The 23,195-nt window shown below is 39.0% G+C and overlaps 1 protein-coding gene across 1 annotated transcript in view; it reads left to right on the forward strand.

Annotated features, from left to right (window-relative positions):
• LOC128567580 (protein mono-ADP-ribosyltransferase PARP14-like) overlaps positions 1–23,195 on the forward strand; it is an 86,087-nt gene that overhangs the window by 55,961 nt on the left and 6,931 nt on the right. Inside the window, 1 exon segment of the mRNA XM_053564865.1 lies at positions 8,491–8,624. Within this exon segment, the coding sequence (XP_053420840.1) occupies positions 8,491–8,624 (134 nt within the window).

Raw genomic sequence — 23,195 nt, forward strand, 5'->3', positions numbered from 1 at the left:
TGCTGTTTTATGCCTCAGGCAACCACTGCTCCGGTGCAGTCCCTTCTGGCCAACCGTCCTCTCTCGCTCCCGTACCCCAGAGTCTGCACCAACCGGCTGCAGCCCGGCACTGTCTACTCCCCTCGAGCAATCACCCAAGAGTCTGGACTCCTGGGGGACACGCCTCCATACTTTAGAGCGAGAGCAGAGGAGAGTGCGGGGAGCACTGAGAGCCTGGGATTGCGGGCAGAGAACACGCACAGTTTTACCCAGTTTTATGCCTGACCGTATTGTCACCAAAGGACGGCTGTCGCACTGTGCCTCAGGGAACTGCCACTCCGGTGCAGTCCCCTCTCTGCCGACCATCCTCTCCTCACTCCTGTGCCCTTGAGCCCTCGCCAACCAGCTGCAGTCGAGGCCCTGTCCACACCCCTTGAGAAATCACCCAAGACTCTGAACTCCTGGGGGACTGGCCTCCAGACCTCAGTGTGAGTGAAGGGGAGCTCTGTGAGCTCAGAATTCCAGGTAGAGACTATATAGAGTTTATACAGTTTTATGCCTAGCAGGAGGATGCCGTGACACCCTAATAGGGGAGTTAGGTCCAGTTTTTAGAGGGTCTCTCCTGTGGAGTGTAGTGGGAGGACCTTTGAACATTGCCCGATTGTTTGTGGGGCACTCTGAGCCGTTCTCATGGGGGAGGGGACTCCCGTCTGCTTGGTGATGGATTTTGTACCTTTTGTTTGTATCCTTGTGGTCGCAGGTCACCTCAGCAAGGTTGATGTGCGTTCTTCAACCTTTTCTCTTAGTGCAGCTCAAATCCACCAGGTTACTTGCTGAATTTTTGTCCTTTAACTCTCCTACTGGACGGGAGCCTCTGTGGAAAGCTGGCTTTAGTCAGCCATCTTGTCTCCTCCTCTCAGCTGAAAAGTTTGATGTCATCCTAATGCCTCTGCTTCATAGGTCAATTGGCACTTATTCCTGGCTGCTTGCAGAATTTTCTCTTGTCTTCATTTTGGACAGGTTCATTACAATGTGTCTTAGAGAGGCTCTGTTTGAGTCAAGATGATCCAGGGTTTGATATCCCTCTAAAGGGAGTGTATCAGAATCTTCAGTGAAACTTGGGAAGTTTTCATGCATGATGTTCTCCATTACAGCTTCCATTCCTTTGGCATGATCTTCCTCCCCTTCAGGGATCCCTATTATTTGTATGTTTGGATGCTTTGTGAAGTCCCATGGTTGCCTTAGTGACTTTTCTACCTCTTTAACTCCCTAGGTTGACTCAAGAACTTTATCCTCTAGCTCTGAGATTGTTTCTTCTCCCTGGTCTAATCTACTTTTGATATTTTCTGCTGCATGTTTACATTCCCTGATTATCTCCTTCATTTCCTTAAGCTCTGCCATATCCTTTCTATATTTTTCATGTCTCTCATCCCTCTTTTGGTTCTGTTTTTTGTTTGTTTATTTATCTGTTTTTACTCTCTAGTGTGTTCCCTTTATTATCTTTATCATTCATATTTTAACTTCCCTTTCTGTCAATTCCATTAATTCTTTACAGGTGGAGTTCTTTGCAGTAGCTTCCTCATGGTCCCTTGGGGAAGTTGCTCTGTTCTGGTTTTTTCTGTTGCCAGAATTTTTATAGTGGTGCATGCTCATGTGTATTTTCTTCTTGTTCATCTCCTTGCCCTACTTTTTCCTTTTTACTTCCTCCTTTACTTTAAATTACATCACCTCAAAGCTTTGTGTTAAAGTGGTTTAATGGTATAATGCCAAAAGGAAGAGAAAAGAAGACAGAATCAGCAGGGAGAAAGAACAGGAAAAAAGAAGAAAAAAAATAAGGGGACAAAAGGAAAGAATTGAAGGAGAGAAGGAGGATAGAAAGAGTGATTGAGAGTGACAGGAGAAATGGGGATGTTTGGCAGAGTGCTATGACCACACCTACAACTCAAGGATTAAGGAGGTTTGGGCTGGGTGAGTTCCTCCCCATCTACAGCCTGAAGAAAGCAAGATGCTACCACTGCCAAATATAGGAAGGGAAAGAAAAGAAAGAAAAAAGAAGAAAGAATAATAAAAATACAAAAAAGAAGGAAAAAGAAAATGTCAGCAGTGTTAACTTGCGAAGGCTGTTTTTTTAGAGGTCAAGGTAGAAGGTCTCCCTAGATTGTGATCTCATGACCTCATTGAGCCAGACCTCTGCCATGACTTCCCATCCAGATCAATGCCAAGACCACCCAGCTCTCAGAAAAAAAGAGAGAAAGAAAAAAGAAAAAAAAAGAATATATAAGGAAAGTTTAAAATATAGTTATTTCAGATAAAGAAGAAAGAAGAAATGAGAAGCAAACAAAAAGAAAAAATAAAGGATATCTCAGGAGTAATAAGAGGCGTTTGTGTGGGAAAGTTGAGATAAATAGAAAAGTCTCTATGCAAAGAGAAAAAAGGGGGGCAATATAAAACAGAGACAGAATAAATGGGATTTAGATACCATAACAAAAATACAGGAGCCCTCGCCCTTGAAGAAAGTAAAAATGGAGATTAAAAATACAACCAACCAAATAAACTAGTATAAAACAAAGCAAAACAAGACCAAAAAAAAAAAAAAATCAATCAAATAACCATAACAACTATCATTCACAATCATTAAGAGAAAAGGAAAAAAAAAACACATAAAAGAAAAAAATAAGATGCATAAACATTATCCGCCATATTAACAAAGGCAAAAATAAAGATCACATGATCCTCTCAATAGATGCAGAAAAAGCATTTGATAAAATCCAGCATCCTTTTCTAATTAGAACACTGAAGAGTATAGGCATAGGTGGCACATTTCTAAAACTAATTGAAGCTATCTATGACAAACCCACAGCCAATATTTTACTGAATGGAGTAAAACTGAAAGCTTTTCCTCTTAGAACTGGAACCAGACAAGGTTGTCCTCTGTCACCATTACTATTCAACATAGTGCTGGAAACTCTAGTCAATACAATTAGGCAAGACAAGTTAATAAAGGGAATCCAAATGGGAGCAGAGGAGGTCAAACTCTCCCTCTTTCAGACAACATGATCTTATACTTAGAGAACCCCAAAGACTCAACCACAAGACTCCTAGAAGTCATCAAAAAATACAGTAATGTTTCAGGATATAAAATCAATGTCCACAAGTCAGTAGCCTTTGTATACACCAATAACAGTCAAGATGAGAAGCTAATTAAGAACACAACTCCCTTCACTATAGTTTCAAAGAAAATGAAATATCTAGGAATATACCTAACAAAGGAGGTGAAGGACCTCTATAAAGAAAATTATGAAATCCTCAGAAAGGAAATAGCAGAGGATATTAACAAATGGAAGAACATACCATGCTCATGGATGGGAAGAATCAACATTGTTAAAATGTCTATACTTCCCAAAGCAATCTACCTATTCAATGCCATCCCTATCAAAATACCAACATCGTACTTTCAAGATTTGGAAAAAATGATTCTGCGTTTTGTATGGAACCAGAAAAAAACCCGTATAGCTAAGGCAGTTCTTAGTAATAAAAATAAAGCTGGGGGTATCAGCATACCAGATTTTAGTCTGTACTACAAAGCCATAGTGGTCAAGAGAGCATGGTACTGGCACAAAAACAGAGACATAGACACTAGGAATCGAATTGAAAACCAAGAAATGAAACTAACATTTTACAACCACCTAATCTTTGATAAACCAAACAAGAACATACCTTGGGGGAAAGACTCCCTATTCAATAAATGGTGTTGGGAGAACTGGATGTCTACATGTAAAAGACTGAAACTGGACCCACACCTTTCCCCACTCACAAAAATTGATTCAAGATGGATAAAGGACTTAAATTTAAGGCATGAAACAATAAAAATCCTCAGAGAAAGCATAGGAAAACACTGGAAGATATTGGCCTGGGGAAAGACTTCATGAAGAAGACTGCCATGGCAATTGCAACAACAACAAAAATAAACAAATGGGACTTCATTAAACTGAAAAGCTTCTGTACAGCTAAGGAAACAATAACCAAACAAATAACCAAAGAGGCAACCTACACAATGGGAAAGGATATTTGCATATTTTCAATCAGACAAAAGCTTGATTACTAGGATCTATAGAGAACTCAAATTAATCCACATGAAAAAAGCCAACAATCCCTATATCAGTGGGCAAGAGACATGAATGGAACCTTCTCTAAAGATGACAGACGAATGGCTAACAAACACATGAAAAAATGTTCATCATCTCTATATATTAGAGAAATGCAAATCAAAACAACCCTGAGATATCATCTAACCCCAGTGAGAATGGCCCACATCACAAAATCTCTAAACTATAGATGCTGACGTGGATGTGGAGAGAAGGGAACACTTTTACACTGCTGGTGGGACTGCAAACTAGTACAACCTTTCTGGAAGGAAGTATGGAGAAACCTCAAAGCACTCAACCTAGACCTCCCATTTGATCCTGCAATCCCATTACTGGGCATCTACCCAGAAGGAAAAAAATCCTTTTATCATAAGAACACTTGTACTAGACTGTTTATTGCAGCTCAATTTACAATCGCCAAAATGTGGAAACAGCCTAAATGCCCACCAAACCAGGAATGGATTAACAAGCTGTGGTATATGTACACCATGGAATACTATTCAGCTATTAAAAAAAATGGAGACTTTACATCCTTCGTATTAACCTGGATGGATGTGGAAGACATTATTCTTAGTAAAGCACCACAAGAATGGAGAAGCATGAATCCTATGTACTCAATTTTGATATGAGGGCAATTAATGACAATTAAGGTTGTGGGGGGGGAGGAAAAGCAGAAAGAGGGATGGAGGGAGTGGGTGGGGCCTTGGTATGTGTCACACTTTATGGGGGCAAGACATGATTGCAAGAGAGACTTTACCTAACAATTGCAATCAGTGTAACCTGGTTTATTGTACCCTCAATGAATCCCCAACAATAAAAAATAAATAAATAAGAAAAACATTAAAATGAAAAGATTGTAAATGGGGGCAATATTAACTAACATATATATGTTGTAATATATTGCTGGAACTCCAGGTGGTGCAGTGGTGTTAGGAGATGGAGAACATATGCTGGAAACCACTCTCTAGTTGCCCAGAGAACAGGTCCTGTTATCCTTACTTTGTTGCCTTAGCTGGGTGCCTGATTGTTTACTCAGCTTTCAGTCCCCACAGGGTTGGGGTCTTAATGCTCTCCAGAGTCCTTGGGAGACAAGTCTCTGGGTACCCTCTGACAACAATTCACTGGGGGATGTGGGAGCCACTGAACTCGCAGCAGGAGTGGATGCCTGGGTTGGGCAGGCACCAGGCCCAGTGTGTACTAGGCCCCTAGAGACCTTCCCACAGTGGGAGCCTGGCTGGTATTTCACCATTCCAGATGGTGGCCCAGACAACTAACAAGCTGATGGGATCTCCCCTCCACCCAGTATTCAAGCCCGGTTGCTATATACCGCTTGAGTCCCACTGCTCCTTCAATCTCTCTACAGTGGCTCCAGTTCTCAGCTTCCCCTAAATCCACAAACTGCAGAATGTCTCACTCTCTACCTGACCTCTACATGAGGGCCAGTCACCTTGTCCCTCCCTGCTACCTCGCCCTTTCCTTCTGTGTCAGACCTCCACAGCTCCAGAGGTCTCCTGCATTCCACCACCTTCTTGCTGTACCCATAGGGATGAACCCAGGGAGGTTCCTCCTACCAAATATTTTTGGGTTATCGCTGTTTCTCCTGTCTTGTTGAAAAGATAAAGAAGCCAGCCTGGCAATCCTTCTAGTCTGCCATCTTGCTCTGTCCCCCCCTGCACACATAGTTTTAAATGCAGCTCCCTTAATAGCTGCTTATTCTATTTTTGTAAAGGGATTATATCTTTTGAGAAAGGAAGATCTCAAGTAGATATATTTTGTGAACCATTGGTGAGGCATATTAAAAGATCCTGATATTGCTGTACAATTTATTTTTTTCTTATGTTACTTTTCATTCTTTCTAACTTTATTTGCTCATATATCTGGGCAATGCACAGTCTCAGATTTTTCAGGATAGGGCAGATAAATGTTCTCATCTGTACCTCAGTACAATGTGTTTTCAGAGAAACATATAGAAGAAAGAAGCTGTCTAGAGAATAACTCAGATTTGTACATGGCAAGTAAAATCTCTAATTCCTGTTGTGGTGGGTGCTGGTAAACACTGAAGATGTCTACTTAGGGTTGAGGCTGCTTTTCTGCATACTTGTCCCTATAAAAGGGACACTCGGGGTTTTTAATTTTCAAATGTAGGAACAGCCTTGGTTGAATAAATTCTTAGAGTATTGCCTAAAATACTATTCTCAACATCCTGATTCTGGACCTTTCATTGATTCTGAGCAGAAAATTTATACAAAATGGAAAGACCAAAAGAATTAAAGCTTTTTTCCATCCATCCCTTACCCCCTACCTGGCCCCATGCCTTGCTAAACTATAAAGAACTTACCATGGGCAGCACCTGTGGCTCAGTGGGTAGAGAGCTGGCCCCATATACTGAGGGTGGGAGGTCCTAACCCAGTCCCAGCCAAACTGCAACAAAAAAATAGCCGGGAGTTGTGGTGGGTGAATATAGTACCAGCTACTTGGGAGGCTGAGGCAAGAGAATCACCTAAACCCAGGAGTTGGAGGTTGCTGTGAGCTGTGACACCACAGCACTCTAACAAGGGTGATAAAGTGAGACTCTGTCTCAACAAAAAAAAGAACTTGTCCGATGATTTAGCTGAAGTCCCAGCCTGAGATTGCTAGTCTAGGACTACAACCAGAAGAAAAGCATGGTTGTTTCTCCTTGACTGGAAAATATGCAGGGTCCACAATTTTCTCTCCAAGGAAAGCTGTTGTCAAACATGGAGATTACTGGCTACTTGGCATTAAATAAGATCCAGGTCAAATTCCATTTAGTAAATCCCAGGGACTATGTAGAAATTCTTCTTGTTATTGAACTGTATGTTGAGTTTGAGTACGTGAGTCTTCTGATAAGACTTAGAACTTTCATGGTCTCATGTAAATACATTGAATTTACTTCCTTTCACAGGTTTTTAGCTCTAGCATCAGGATTTTCTAGTAATTAAAGTTTAGATACCTTTTTAAGTTTAGATGTCTTCTTTTTAAGATATACCCAGCCATTTAAAAAATGGTCATGTTGTAATTACCCAACATTTTTTAGTCTACATTGCCAGTGAGCACCAAGAACCAACTTGCTAAAGTTGAGGCTTTGCAAGTTAAGTTCTGGGGTTATAGGATCAATACCATATTCATTGGACCAAGAAAAAAAAAAGCTATCCAGATTTGTTTGTCTTAGAACTTTTTGAATTAACCATAATATACCTAGTGTGATTATATTAAACAGACTAGATGGATAGTAGGGCAAAATTGCTGCTACAGTTACACCATCTCCCTACCCTGATTTTTTATTTTTTGTTAATCAACAGAGAATTACAAGAGAGCAGCCTGGGAAGTATTGTAGCAGTTGTGAGTGAGTGAGCAGCAGAGTCTTTTGGCATTTGTGCAATACCAGACATTACAGAGTGCCCAGGCATTGCACTCCGGGACCACATTGTGTTCAGAAAATTTCATGTCCTTGCTTGTAATAATGATTTTCTTACTCCCTTTCTTACCTAGCTGCCTTTGGATTTTGATAAACATAGTCTTAAAAACCCAGAAAAGAAGTGGATGGGAATTGTGGGCATACGTTTAATATCTATGACATTTCAAGACAGAATTTTTATTTCTTATAGGAGGCTTGTTGGAATAAAAGAAGTGTGCTGCCAAAAATTAAACGATGCCATTGTAAAATCAGATAAAATACAGGGTGCCATCCTGTTAGATATATACAGACCAGAAATAAATTTAGTTAGGAGAATACTTGTTTTTCCAAATTCTGATGTTTTATTCAAGTCAAAGGAGATTTTTCCCCTTTAGACTCTAATATATTTTAGATTTGTTTCTGTTTTATAGATTTAGTTCAGCACTCACTCGGAGATGTTTTTATATTATATGAATTTAATAATGAACTAAAATTATTTTTTTGTCTTCTGTTATTGAAAGGTATCAAATCCACTTTCTATCTTGTTTTGTTTTGTTTTTTCATCTTATTTTGTTATGAGGTTTTGTTTTTTCTGGAAATACTTTTCATTTAACAGCTTTTTAAAGTGTCAGGCTCCACATTGATCTGTATAATTATTGTTTGTAGATTGCAATTTGCATGTGTTTGTGCAGGAATTGGTGAAATCTCAACTTTATATTCACCTTTTATATTTAAATGTGGTGAATTTGTCACATTTACTTTTTCTCCTTCTCAGTTTTTGCTAAAAAGGAATAAATTCTAGAAAACACACACATACCATTCTGCTAAAAATATAAGGAAGTTTTTAAGCAATTAGAATAGGAAATTGTAAAACAAACACATAAATGATACCCAATTTTTCAATGCATGCCGGGAATATATGAGGGGGTCCTCAAAATTTCTCCTTTGCAGTTGATATCCAGGCATATAGGAGTGACATGAAGCGGAAGAATATCCAAGTAGTGGACCTACTACCTGGCCATCCAGAACACATCACTGTGACAAAAAAGCTCAATCAGACCTACTCGTACTGCACAATAAAGAAGGTAAGCCTTCTGCTGAAATGGAGCTTCCTAAAGGTAGATGTCAGTGGTGTCATGTAAATACATTGCATTTACTTCCTTTCACAGGTTTTTAACTCTAGCATCAGCATTTTCTAGTAATTAAAGTTTAGATTCTGGTTTCTACTCATGATCAGAATGATGGAGACATTGTGATTCTTGTGTCAATAATTACAATATTGGATTGTAATATGGTATGAGAATGCTAAAGGCATATTTGCTTTGTGAAACAAACTAATAAATATTCAAAGATATGGCATCAAAGGATTTGATAACTAGCACACTGCACAAAGAGCCATACAGAGGCTCCTCAGATCAGGACCTTGTTCTTCTCAATTATTTTGCCATTTTCTTTCTCTTTTAAATATTGTTGATAGTTTTTGAAATTATGCCCCCTTTTTTAAACGTCTATGGCAATATTATTTTGATTCTTTTCTCTACTTCGTCAACTAATTTTCTTTTTGTTACCAATTGTATCTAATTTTTCTCTATACCCCCAATTCTAGCTTTATCCCCAGCTATTATACTTCGGTCATCCATCTCTGTACCCCACTAGGGAATGTTTTACCCTTCTTAGATTCAGCTATTAGTTCAATTTTGATAGCTAAATCAACATTACTGACCTGGATTTTTGACTCAAGTTCTAAAATATACTCCAAGTGGACTAAAAATTCTCCTCTAACACCTAACTTATCATCTCTAAGTAATTCTCTTTTCCTTCATTTCCCAACTCTGTTGTTGGTTCCATCACTTTCTGAGTAAAGCCAAAGATCTTTGATCTGTAATAATGAGTCAGCATTTTCTTTCCTTGTAAATTTCCTCTTACTTTGTATTCGCCTTGCCACCACTCTGTTTATTCATGTAGTTAAGCAGTTAATCATTCAAGAAAGACTTAAAGCATCCTAAAGCTCTTTCAGGGCCGGGAATGGTGGGTCACACCTGTATTAACAGGTGCTTGGAAGGCTGAGGCAAGAGAATCACTTGAGCCAAGAGTTTGAGGTTGCTGTGAGCTATGATGCCATAGCACTCTACCCAGCATGACAAAGTGAGACTCTGTCTCAAAAAAAAAAAAAAGAGAGGGTGGTGCCTGTGGCTCAGTGAGTAGGGCGCTGGCCCCATATGTCAAGGGTGGCGGGTTCAAACCCAGCCCCGGCCAAACTGCAACAAAAAAATAGCCGGGTGTTGTGGCAGGCGCCTGTAGCAGCAGTCCCAGCTGCTCGGGAGGCCGAGGCAAGAGAATCGCGTAAGCCCAAGAGTTAGAGGTTGCTGTGAGCTGTGTGACGCCACGGCACTCTACCCAAGGGGGGTACAGTGAGACTCTGTCTCTACAAAAAAAAAAAAAGAGAGAGAGAAAAGGAAAAGGTTCCTTTCAACCTTTAAAGTTCTATGATTGGATCGGCACCCGCCCAGACCTCCATAAGAGCTGCGCTGCCCAGACCTCTGTAAGAGCTGTGCAGCGACCACGATTGGTTCCCGCCCAGACCTCCATAAGAGCTGTGCCATGACCCAGATAGGCTCCTACCCAGACCTCTGTAAGAACTGCGCTGCAACCGCAATTGGCACCCACCCGGACCTTGGTAAGAGGTGCACTGCAACCCCCGACCCGCAACCTATGCCCACAGGGCCTCCGCACACCCTGACCAGGAACTGCGGGAGCCGTGCAAACCTGCGTCCTCCCTCCTGTACTCTCCCTGCCTCCATACCGGCCCGCTCATCTGGCCAGAGACTCTGGTACCTGGGTACCCTCTGGAGCCCTCCCTGCCTCTGTGTGGAGCCCTTCTCCTGGCCAGAGACTGCTGGACCCTTGGGCTCTCTGTGCCAAAGTCACTGGGCACCAGGCACTCCCAGAACCATGAGCACCACCCCCTGCCCTGTTGCTGGACCCGGGGGTGTCACACTCCAGAGCTGCTTCCACAACCAGAACCTCCCCAACTCTGAGGCCGGCCAGAGGCAATGGTGAAAAACAATCATGAGGTGAAATCAACAAAGAAACTCTGGCAGTATGAATAATCAAAGCAGATCAACTCCCCTAAGGATCAATGGGGCAGACACAGCACAAGATCCCATGCACAAACAAATAACTGAGATGTCAGAATCGAATTCAGAATCTGGATAGCAAATAAAATCAAATTAGAATCCCAAGCAGTAATCCAAAAGATATCTCAAGAATTCAAGGAATTCAAAGACCAAATGACCAAAGATTTTCACACATTGAGACAAGAAGTTGCATCCCTCAAAGAACTGAAAAACATAGTAGAACCTCTCAATAACAGAATGGAGCAAGCAGAAGAAATGATATCTGACATTGAAGACAAAGCTTTCAAATGCTCCCAAGCTCTCAAAGAGGGAGAGAAATGGAGGACAAAAACAGATCACTCTCTCAGAGAGCTCTGGGATAATTCAAAGAAAACTAATATTTGTCTTATGGGGATCCCTGAAAGCAATGAAGTGGCTTCACAAGGCACAGAGTCTCTTTTCCATGAGATTATGAAGGAGAACTTTCCAGACACGCCAAGAGAGTCTGAAATTCAGATAGCAGACAGTTTCAGAACTCCAGCATGACTCAACCCAAATAAGACATCCCCCAGACACATCATAATCAATTTCACTAAAGTTAATATGAAGGAGAAAATTCTGAAAGCAGCCAGATGAAAGAAAACCATCACCTACAAGGGCAAGAATATTAGATTAACTGCAGATCTCTCTGCTGAAACCTTTCAAGCTAGAAGAGGATGGTCATCAACTTTCAATCTCCTAAAACAAAATAACTTTCAATCCAGGATCCTGTACCCAGCTAAACTGAGTTTCATTTATGATGAAATTAAATTAAATACTTCAATGACATTCACATGTTGAAGAAATTTGCCATAACTAAACCAGTTCTCCAGGATATTCTCAGACCTATCCTCCATAAAGACCAGTGCAATCCTCCACCACAAAAGTAAACCCACAAGAAAATTCTGATCAAATTCCAACCTCCACAGTCGCAAAAGGATTAAAAATGTCCACCAGACTCTCAAAAGGCTTATCAATATTCTCAATTAATGTGAATGGTTTAAATTGTCATCTAAAGAGGCACAGGTTGGCTGACTGGATACAAAAACTCAAGCCAGATATCTGCTGCATACAAGAATCACATCTTGCATTAAAAGACAAATATAGACTCAAGGTGAAGGGATGATCATCTATACTCCAGGCAAATGGAAAACAGAAAAAAAGCAGGCATTGCAATCCTATTTGCAGATGCAATAGGCTTCAAACCAACCGAAATAAGGAGGGATAAGGATGGACACTTCATATTTGTTAAAGGTAATACTCAATATGATGAGATTTCAATTATTAATATTTATGCACCCAACCAGAACACACCTAAATTTATACAAGAAACTCTTAACAGACATGAGCAACTTGATTTCCTCTAGTTCCACAGTAGTTGGAGATTTTAACACCCCTTTAGCAGTGCTGGATAGATCCTCCAAAAAGAAGCTAAGGAAAGAAATTTTAGATTTAAACTTAACCATTCAACATCTGGACTTAACAGAAATCTACAGAACATTTCATCCCAAAAAAACTGAACACACATTCTTCTCATCAGTCCACGGAACATACTCCAAAATCAACCACATCCTAGGCCACAAATCTAACCTCAGCAAATTTAAAAAAATAGAAACTATTCCTTGCATTTTCAGACCATCATGGAATAAAAGTTGAACTCAATAACAACAGGAATCTGCGTACCCATACAAAATCATGGACGCTAAACAACCTTATGCTGAAGGATAGATGGTTATAGATGAGATTAAGAAGGAAATCACCAAATTTTTGGAACAAAATAGCAATGAAGACACAAATTATCAGAACTTCTGGGATACTGCAGAGGCAGTCCTAAAAAGGATATTGATAGCACTGCAAGCCTTCCTCAAGAAAACAGAAAGACAGGAAGTTAATCACTTAATGGGACGTCTCAAGCAACTGGAGAAGAAAGAACATTACAACCCCAAACCCAGCAGAAGAAAAGAAATAACCAAAATCAGAGCAGAATTAAATGAAATTGAAAACAAAAGAATTATACAACAGATCAATAAATCCAGAAGTTGGTTTTTTGAAAAGATCAATAAAACAGATAAACCTTTGGCCAACCTAACTAGGAAAAAAAGAGTAAAATTCCTAATTTCATCAATCAGAAATAGTAACGATGAAATAGCAACAGACCCCTCAGAAATTCAAAAAATCCTTAATGAATTCTACAAGAAACTCTACTCTCAGAAATACGTAAAGCTGAAAGAATACCTGGAAGTACGCCACCTACCAAGACTTAGCCAGAATGAAGTGGAAATGTTGAACAGGCCTATATCAAGTTCTGAAATAGCATCAACTATACAAAATCTCCCTAAAAAGAAAAGCCCAGGACCAGATGTCTTTATGTCAGAATTCTACAAAACCTTTAAAGAAGAACTACTACCTATATTACTAAACTTCTTCCAAAATATAGAAAAAGAAGGAATATTACCCAACACATTCTATGAAGCAAACATCACCTTGATCCCCAAACCAGGGAAAGACCCAACAAGAAAAGAAAATTATAGACCAATATCACTAATGAATATTGATGCAAAAATACTCAATAAGATCCTAATGAACAGAATCCAACAACACATCAAAAAAATTATACACCACAACCAAGTGGGATTTGTCACAGGGTCTCAAGGCTGGTTCAATATATGTAAATCTACAAATGTCATTCAGCACATAAACAAACTAAAAAATAAAGACCATGTGATTCTCTCAATTGATGCAGAAAAAGCTTTTAATAATATCCAGCATCGCTTCATGATCAGAACACTTAAAAAAATTGGTATAGAAGGGACATTTCTTAAACTAATAGAGGCCATCTACAGCAAACCCACAGCCAATACCGTACTGAATGGAGTTAAATTGAAATCATTTCCACTTAGATCAGGAACCAGGCAAGGTTGCCTATTGTCTCCATTGCTGTTAACATTATAATGGAAGTTTTAGCCACTGCAATTAGGGAAGAAAAGGCGATCAAGGGTATCCACATAGGGTCAAGGAGATCAAACTTTCACTCTTCACAGATGATATGATTGTATATCTGGAAAACACTAGGGATTCTACTACAAAACTTTTAGAAGTGATCAAGGAATACAGCAATGTCTCAGGCTACAAATTCAACACCCATAAATCTGTAGCCTTTATATATACCAGCAATAACCAAGCTGAAAAAACAGTCAAGGACTCTATTCCTTTCACAGCAGTGCCAAAGAAAATGAAATATTTGGGAGTATACCTAACAAAGGACATGAAAGATCTCTACAAAGAGAACTATGAAACTTTAAGGAAAGAAATAGCTGAAGATGTTAACAAATGGAAAAACATACCATGCTCATGGCTGGGAAGAATCAACATTGTTAAAATGTCTATACTACCCAAAGCAATATATCATTTTAATACAATTCCTATTAAAGTTCCATTGTCATATTTTAAAGATCTTGAAAAAATAATACTTCATTTTATATGGAATCAGAAAAAAACCTCGAATAGCCAAAACATTACTCAACAATAAAAACACAGCAGAAGGAATCACACTACCAGACCTGAGATATTGTACTATATATTGATAGTGATCAAAACAGCATGGTACTGGCCCAAAAACAGAGAAGTAGATGTCTGGAACAGAATAGAGAACTAAGAGATGAATCCAACTACTTACCATTATTTGATCTTCGACAAGCCATTAAAAACATTCAGGGGGGAAAAGATTCCCTATTTAACAAATGTTGCTGGGTGAACTGGCTGGCAACCTGTAGAAGATTGAAACTGGACCCACACCTTTCACCATTAACTAAGATAGACTCTCACTGGATAAAAGACTTAAACTTAAGACATGAAACTATAAAAATACTTGAAGTGCAGGGAAAACTCTTGAAGGAATCGGCCTGGGTGAATATTTTATGAGGAGGACTCCCCAGGCAATTGAAGCAGTATCAAAAATATATTACTGGGACCTCATCAAACTAAAAAGCTTCTGCACAGCCAAGAACATAGTGAGTAAAGCAAGCAGACAGCCCCCAGAATGGGAGAAAATATTTGCAGGTTATACCTCCGATAAAGGTTTAATAACCAGAATCCACAGAGAACTCAAACATATTAGCAAGAAAAGAACAAGTGATACTATCTCAGGGTGGGGACTTGAAGAGAAACTTCTCTAAAGAAGACAGATGCACAATCTACAAACACATGAAAAAAAGCTCATCATCCTTAATCATCAGAGAAATGCAAATCAAAACTACTTTGAGATATCACCTAACCCCAGTAAGAGTAGCCCACATAACAAAATCCCAAAACCAGAGATGTTGGCATGGATGTGGAGGAAAGGGCACACTTCTACACTGCTGGTGGGAATGCCCACTAATGGAAGGATGTTTGGAGAATACTTAGAGACCTACAGATAGACCTGCCATTCGATCCTGTAATTCCTTTACTAGGTTTATACCCAGAAGACCAAAAGTCACAATATAACAAAGACATCTGTACCAGAATGTTTATTGCAGCCCAATTCATAATTGCTAAATCATGGAAGAAGCCCAAGTGCCCATAGACCCACGAATGGACTAGCAAATTGTGGTACATGTATACCATGGAATATTATGCAGCCTTAAAGAAAGATGGAGACTTTACCTCTTTCATGTTTACGTGGGTGGAGCTGGAACATATTCTTCTTAGCAAAGTATCTCAGGAATGGAAGAAAAAGTATCCAATGTACTCAGCTCTACTATGAAGCTAAATTATAGCTTTCACATGAAGGTTATAAACCAACTTAGCACAAGACTATGAGGAAAGGGCCAAGGAAGGGGAAGGGAGAGGGGAGGTTAGGGTGGAGAGAGAGTAATGGGTGAGGCCACACCTACGGTGCATCTTAGAATGGGTACAGGCAAAACTTACTAAATGCAGAATACAAATGTCTATATACAATAACTAAGACAATGCCATGAAGGCTACGTTGAACAGTTCGATGAGAATATTTCAGATTGTATATGAAACCAGCACATTGTACCCCTTGATTGCACTAATGTACACAGCTATGATTTAACAATTAAAAAAAAAGCATCCTAAAAAGATAAATACCATCAGATAAAATAGATGAAGAAAAATGGATAAAGAGAAAAGGAGGTAAAACACAGGTATTTCTAGCCCCCCCTAAAGTACATAACATGAGGTTACCAGTTTGTTTCTGAGCTTCCTAATGGACAAAGGAAAGAAGTAAACTTTCAGCTACAAGACTTATAATGTCCATAAATCAAAGACTAAATTTAATGAAGAGACTCATAGCTTTCCACAATACTGAAGCTAACTCCTAAGAGTTTTGTCTTGTGGATCAAGTATTGGAGAATATCCTAACATCACCCTCACAATAAATTCAATATCAAATTTTATGCCATTGCTTTTTTTAAAAAATCATCCTTAATATGAAGTGGTTGAACAAAACTGATGCCTGATTGAATTATGAGGCACCAAGCAATGTGATTTCAAGTACATAGCTCCTCGATGTTCTAGTTCTGAGATACCAAATAAATTTCATTCCAAATACCAATGCAGGTAACTGGTAGTGGCTGGCTGGCATGTTGTAATCAGATGCCAAGTTCAGGTACAGCAGGAGTGAATGTCCCAGTTGATCAGCAGTGTCTGCAGTGGGCCCTGTGAAGGCCTGCTATATGTTGGCAAACTGTGGGTAGGAAAACAATTTCAACACTTGGTTTTTACAATAGAATCCTGTTTTCCAATAAAATCTTATGTGAAATTTCGGTGTGTGAAACAGATACAAGCATGAAAATATCAACATGAAAAATAGGTAGTTTGTCATCTCCCGTGACTGTTGTGTCTTGTGATTAAGATTTTCAACATCTATACCTTAGAGTCAATGAATTTGCCACATTTACTTTTTCTCCTTCTCAGTTTTTGCTAAAGCATTTCAAAGTAAGTTGTAGATATCATGAAACCCCTAAATATTTTAGCCGAAATCTCCTAGGAATGAAGACATTCTCTGCCATTAGCCCATGTAAGAAAACTAACATTATTTCAATAATATCCAATATAGAGTCCATATTCAAATTTTCTCAGTTGCTCAAAAAAAAAAAAACCACTTTCTTATAACTCCCCTTCTCCCAACCTGGGTTCACAAACTTTATTTGATCATTCATCTCCCTTGTCTCTTCTAATATAAAATAGTACTACTGCATTTTAAAAAAATTATTTTTCATGACATTGAATTTTTTAAAGAAGTAAGCCAATTATGCTGTAGAATGTCCCACATTCTGGATCTGTCATGCCTTGATTTTTCTGGAGGAATCCATACCAGTTTCATTTGATTGGGGGGTGTTGTTTTGTTTTGTTCTTTGAGGCAGAGTCTCCCTCTGTTGCTCATGCTAGAGTACAGGGCATCATCGTAGCTCACTGTAACCTCAAACTCGTGGGCTCAAGTGATCCTCCTGCTTCATCCTCCCTAATAGCTGGGACTACAGGTGCATACCACTATGTCTGGCTAATTTTTTCTATTTTTAGTAGAGATGGGGTCTTGCTCTTGTTCAGGCCGGTCTTGAACTCTTGAGCTCAAGTAATCCTCCTGCCTTGGCCTCACAGAGTGTTAGGATGGCAGGCATAAGCCACTGTGTTTAGTTCATACATGTTTTCTTATGGATTATAGACTTGTCTGATTCTTCACTTGGTCATTTAATTTATTTCTCTATTCTCTTTATTTCTGATAAACTAAGAGTTAGGTTGAATGATTTGGGTAAATTCATATAAATATTTTTTGTAAAAATACATCATATATGACATATCACATCAAGAGCCTCATATGGTAAGTTTGTTCTACTATTAATGATGCTAGGTCACTAGTGAAGGTGGTAAACACCCTATCTCTCCACTGGAATTGGTAGGTAATCTGTGGTTAATTCATTATCACTGTATGAGTATCCTATTCCCCAACAACCTTTTACTGACTGATTTTAACAGCTACTGATGGTCCGTGACTGAATCCATTATTATACTTCAGACTGCAAGATGCTGATTTTCTAATATTATCTGGCATTTTGTAATGAATACATTTTCTTTATGTCTGCTTTTAAAAATATTTAGTGTAGCTGGGCACGGTGGCTCATGCCTTTAATCCTAGCACTCTGGGAGCCGAGGCCAGTGGATTGCCATGAGCTCACAGGTTTGAGACAAGCCTGAGCAAGAGTGAGATCGCGTCTCTAAAAATAGCCGGGTGTTGTGGCAGGTGCCTGTATTCCCAGCTACTTGGGAGGCTGAGGCAAGAGAATCACTTGAGTCCAAGAGTTAGAGGTTGCCGTGAGCTATGATGCCACCACACTCTATGGAGGGTGACAAAATAAGACTCTGTCTCAAAATATATATATATATATAAACATATATATATATAGTGTATTTATATTTGATTACAGTGATTATTCCATTAGATGCACAAATTTATGCTACATTTGGCTGGGAGGAAGTTGACTGTCATGAATTTTGATGACTTCATTAATCTTTGAGCATTTCTTCACAGTCCTTATTTGATGTCTGGAATTAGACATTTCTTGAAGAATCCTTGAATTATTTCAGTAGGGATGGTAGTAAGAAACCTACAGTTGTGTGCTGAGTGTGCTCACTGCTACTGAAGTGTTGATGCTTTTGTGGCTAGAAATACAAAAATCATGTTTTCAATTAAAATTTAATATTGTAGATTTTTTCTTAACATATTATGTTTATGTCTCATTTCCTGTTCAATAGAAATTTTAGTTTCTAATAACAACACATATTAACTTGTTTTATTCTATAGACTACATAAAATTGTGTCAAAGTTATGATAACAAAATTATATTAGTCATATTAAAATAGCTATGCCAGGGCGGCGCCTGTGGCTCAGTCGGTAAGGCGCCGGCCCCATATACCGAGGGTGGCGGGTTCAAACCCAGCCCCAGCCAAACTGCAACCAAAAAATAGCCGGGCGTTGTGGCAGGCGCCTGTAGTCCCAGCTACTCAGGAGGCTGAGGCAAGAGAATCGCTTAAGCCCAGGAGTTGGAGGTTGCTGTGAGCTGTGTGAGGCCACGGCATTCTACCAAGGGCCATAAAGTGAGACTCTGTCTCTACAAAAAAAAAAAAAAATAGCTATGCCAGCTTTGTTTTGGTTATTACAATATTATACTATATCTTCTTCTATTCTGTTTCTTTTACCCTTTTAATAACTGTGATTTAAGATGTGTCTCTTGGTAGCACCGTATACCTGAGCTTTGTTTTCCTTCATCCTGACTGACAATATTTACAGTAGAACCTCCCTAGTTGACAACCTCCCTATATTAACCAGCCCCTTAAGTTGACCTACTTTTCATAGACTGTACATGCACCATGTATGTATCAGTACAGTAGGCCAAGTTCCTTACGTTAACCACCTCCATGTGTTGAGGAGTTTGTTTTAGTCCCTTGGGTGTTCAACTTACAGAGGTTCTATTGCATTTTAAAATGGAGTACTTAATCTGTTTACTGTATATACTGATGTATTGGGGTTTAAATATACAGCATTCATTTTTATTTTCTATTTATCATATCTATTCATTATTCTTTTTTTCTTTGCATTATGTGTTTCTATTATTCCAGTTTCACTTCTTAAGAGAATGTTGTTATACATTCTATTACAATTTTTTCATTGCTAATCTATAGATTATAGAATACATCCATGATTTACTAAACTCTAATGTAAATTAATTTATTATTTCTCAGACAATACAATGACTTTGAACAATTTAAGTCCCAATTATCCCTCTCCTGCTTGTTGTGCTACTTTTAACACGTGTTTTAATTCTATGTATATTTTAAACTCTACAAAATATATATTTTTTTTTTATTCTTGGGGATTCATTGAGGGTACAATAAGCCAGGTTACACTGATTGCAATTGTTAGGTAAAGTCCCTCTTGCAATCATGTCTTGCCCCCATAAAGTGTGACACACACCAAGGCCCCACCCACCTCGCTCCTTCCCTCTTTCTGTTCCCCCCCATAACCATAATTGTCATTAATTGTCCTCATATCAAAATTGAGTACATAGGATTCATGCTTCTCCATTCTTGTGATGCTTTACTAAGAATAATGTCTTCCACGTCCATTCAGCTTAATATGAAGGATGTAAAGTCTCCATTTTTTTTTTTTAGAGACAGAGTTTCACTTTATGGCCCTTGGTAGAGTGCTGTGGCATCACACAGCTCACAGCAACCTCCAACTCCTGGGCTTAAACGATGCTCTTGCCTCAGCCTCCCGAGTAGCTGGGACTACAGGCGCCCGCCACAACGCCCAGCTATTTTTTGGTTTGCAGTTCAGCCGGGGCCGGGTTTGAACCCGCCACCCTCGGTATATGGGGCCGGCGCCTTACCGACTGAGCCACAGGCGCCGCCAAGTCTCCATTTTTTTAATGGCTGAATAGTATTCCATGGTATACATATACCACAGCTTGTTAATCCATCCCTGGGTTGGTGGGCATTTAGGCTGTTTCCACATTTTGGCGATTGTAAATTGAGCTGCAATAAACAGTCTAGTACAAGTGTCCTTATGATAAAAGGATTTTTTTCCTTCTGGGTAGATGCCCAGTAATGGCATTGCAGGATCAAATGGGAAGTCTAGCTTTGAGGTTTCTCCATAATTCCTTCCAGAAAGGTTGTACTAGTTTGCAGTCCCACCAGCAGTGTAAAAGTGTTTCCTTCTCTCCACATCCACGCCAGCATCTGCAGTTTTGAGATTTTGTGATGTGGGCCATTCTCACTGGGGTTAGATGATATCTCAGGGTTGTTTTGATTTGCATTTCTCTAATATATAGAGATGATGAACATTTTTTCATGTGTTTGTTAGCCATTCGTCTGTCGTCTTTAGAGAAAGTTCTATTCATGTCTCTTGCCCATTGATATAAGGGATTGTTGGCTTTTTTCATGTGGATTAATTTGAGTTCTCTATAGATCCTAGTTATCAAGCTTTTGTCTGATTGAAAATATGCAAATATCCTTTCCCACTGTGTAGGTTGTCTCTTTGCTTTGGTTATTGTCTCCTTAGCTGTACAGAAGCTTTTCAGTTTAATGAAGTCCCATTTGTTTATTTTTGTTGTTGCAATTGCCATGGAAGTCTTCTTCATGAAGTCTTTCCCCAGGCCAATATCTTCCAGTGTTTTTCCTATGCTTTCTTGGAGGATTTTTATTGTTTCATGCCTTAAGTTTAAGTCCTTTATCCATTTTGAATCAATTTTTGTGAGTGGGGAAAGGTGTGGGTCCAGTTTCAGTCTTTTACATGTAGACAACCAGTTCTCCCAACACCATTTATTGAATAGGGAGTCTTTCCCCCAAGGTATGTTCTTGTTTGGTTTATCAAAGATTAGGTGGTTGTAAGATGTTAGTTTCATTTCTTGGTTTTCAATTCGATTCCAAGTGTCTATGTCTCTGTTTTTGTGCCAGTACCATGCTGTCTTGAGCACTATGGCTTTGTAGTACAGACTAAAATCTGGTATGCTGATGCCCCCAGCTTTATTTTTGTTACTAAGAACTGCCTTAGCTATACAGGGTTTTTTCCGGTTCCACACAAAACGCAGAATCATTTTTTCCAAATCTTGAAAGTACGATGCAGGTACTTTGATAGGAATGGCATTGAATAGGTAGATTGCTTTGGGAAGTATAGACATTTTAACAATGTTGATTCTTCCCATCCATGAGCATGGTATGTTCTTCCATTTGTTAATATCCTCTGCTATTTCCTTTCTGAGGAGTTCATAGTTTTCTTTATAGAGGTCCTTCACCTCCTTCATTAGGTATATTCCTAGGTATTTCATTTTCTTTGAAACTATGGTGAAGGGAGTTGTGTCCTTAATTAGCTTCTCATCTTGACTGTTATTGGTGTATACAAAGGCTACTGACTTGTGGACATTGATTTTATATCCTGAAACATTACTGTATTTTTTGATGACTTCTAGGAGTCTTGTGGTTGAGTCTTTGGGGTTCTCTAAGTATAAGATCATGTCGTCAGCAAAGAGGGAGAGTTTGACCTCCTCTGTTCCCATTTGGATTCCCTTTATTTCCTTGTCTTGCCTAATTGTATTGGCTAGAACTTCCAGCACTACGTTGAATAGTAATGGTGACAGAGGACAACCTTGTCTGGTTCCAGTTCTAAGAGGAAAAGCTTTCAGTTTTACTCCATTCAGTGAAATATTAGCTGTGGGTTTGTCATAGATAGCTTCAATCAGTTTTAGAAATGTGCCACCTATGCCTATATTATTTAGTGTTCTAATTAGAAAAGGATGCTGGATTTATCAAATGCTTTTTCTGCATCTATTGAGAGGATCATGTGATCTTTATTTTTGCCTCTGTTAATATGGTGGATAACGTTTATAGACTTGCGTATGTTAAACCAGCCTTGCATCCCTGGGACGAAGCCTACTTGATCATGATAAATGACTTTTTTGATGATAAGCTGTAATCTATTGGCTAGAATTTTGTTGAGAATTTTCGCATCTATGTTCATGAGTGAGATTGGTCTGAAATTCTCCTTTTTGTTTGGGTCTTTTCCTGGTTTTGGTATCAGGGTGATGTTTGCTTCATAGAATGTGTTGGGGAAGATTCCTTCTTCCTCAATTTTTTGGAATAATTTCTGCAGTATAGGAATAAGCTCTTCCTTGAAGGTTTGATAGAATTCTGCAGTGAAGCCATCTGGACCAGGGCATTTTTTGGTTGGAAGATTTTTTATTGTTTCTTTGATCTGAGTGCTTGAAATTGGTCTGTTCAGGAGCTCTATTTCTTCCTGGCTGAGTCTAGGGAGAGGGTGTGATTCCAAATATTGATCCATTTCTTTCACATTGTCAAATTTCTGGGCATAGAGTTTCTGGTAGTATTCAGAGATGATCTCTTGTATCTCTGTGGGTTCAGTTGTTATTTCCCCTTTATCATTTCTGATTGAGGTTACTAGAGATTTTACTTTTGTATTCCTCGTTAGTCTGGCCAATGGTTTATCTATTTTATTTATTTTTTCAAAAAACCAACTCCTTGTTTCATTAATTTTCTGAATGATTCTTTTGTTTTCAATGTCATTGATCTCTGATTTGATTTTGGATATTTCTTTTCTTCTACTGAGTTTAGGCTTAGATTGTTCTTCTTTTTCCAATTCCATAAGATCTCTTGTGAGACTGTTGATGTGCTCTCTTTCTGTTTTTTGAATGTAGGCATCTAAAGCATTGAATTTTCCTCTCAAAACTGCTTTTGCAGTATCGCACAGGTTTTGGTAGCTTGTGTCTTCATTGTTGTTATGCTCAAGGAAGTTAATGATTTCCTGTTTTATTTCTTCCTGCACCCATCTGTTATTCAACAGAAGATTGTTTAATTTCCATGCCTTTGGGTGGGGTCGAGCATTTTTGTTAGAGTTGAGTTCCACCTTTAGTGCCTTATGGTCTGAGAAGATACAAGGTAAAATTTCAATTCTTTTGAGTCTGTTGATATTTGTTTTGTGTCCCAGGA

The sequence above is a fragment of the Nycticebus coucang genome, chromosome 16 (genome assembly GCF_027406575.1).
Source record: "Nycticebus coucang isolate mNycCou1 chromosome 16, mNycCou1.pri, whole genome shotgun sequence".
Lineage (NCBI taxonomy): Eukaryota > Metazoa > Chordata > Mammalia > Primates > Lorisidae > Nycticebus > Nycticebus coucang.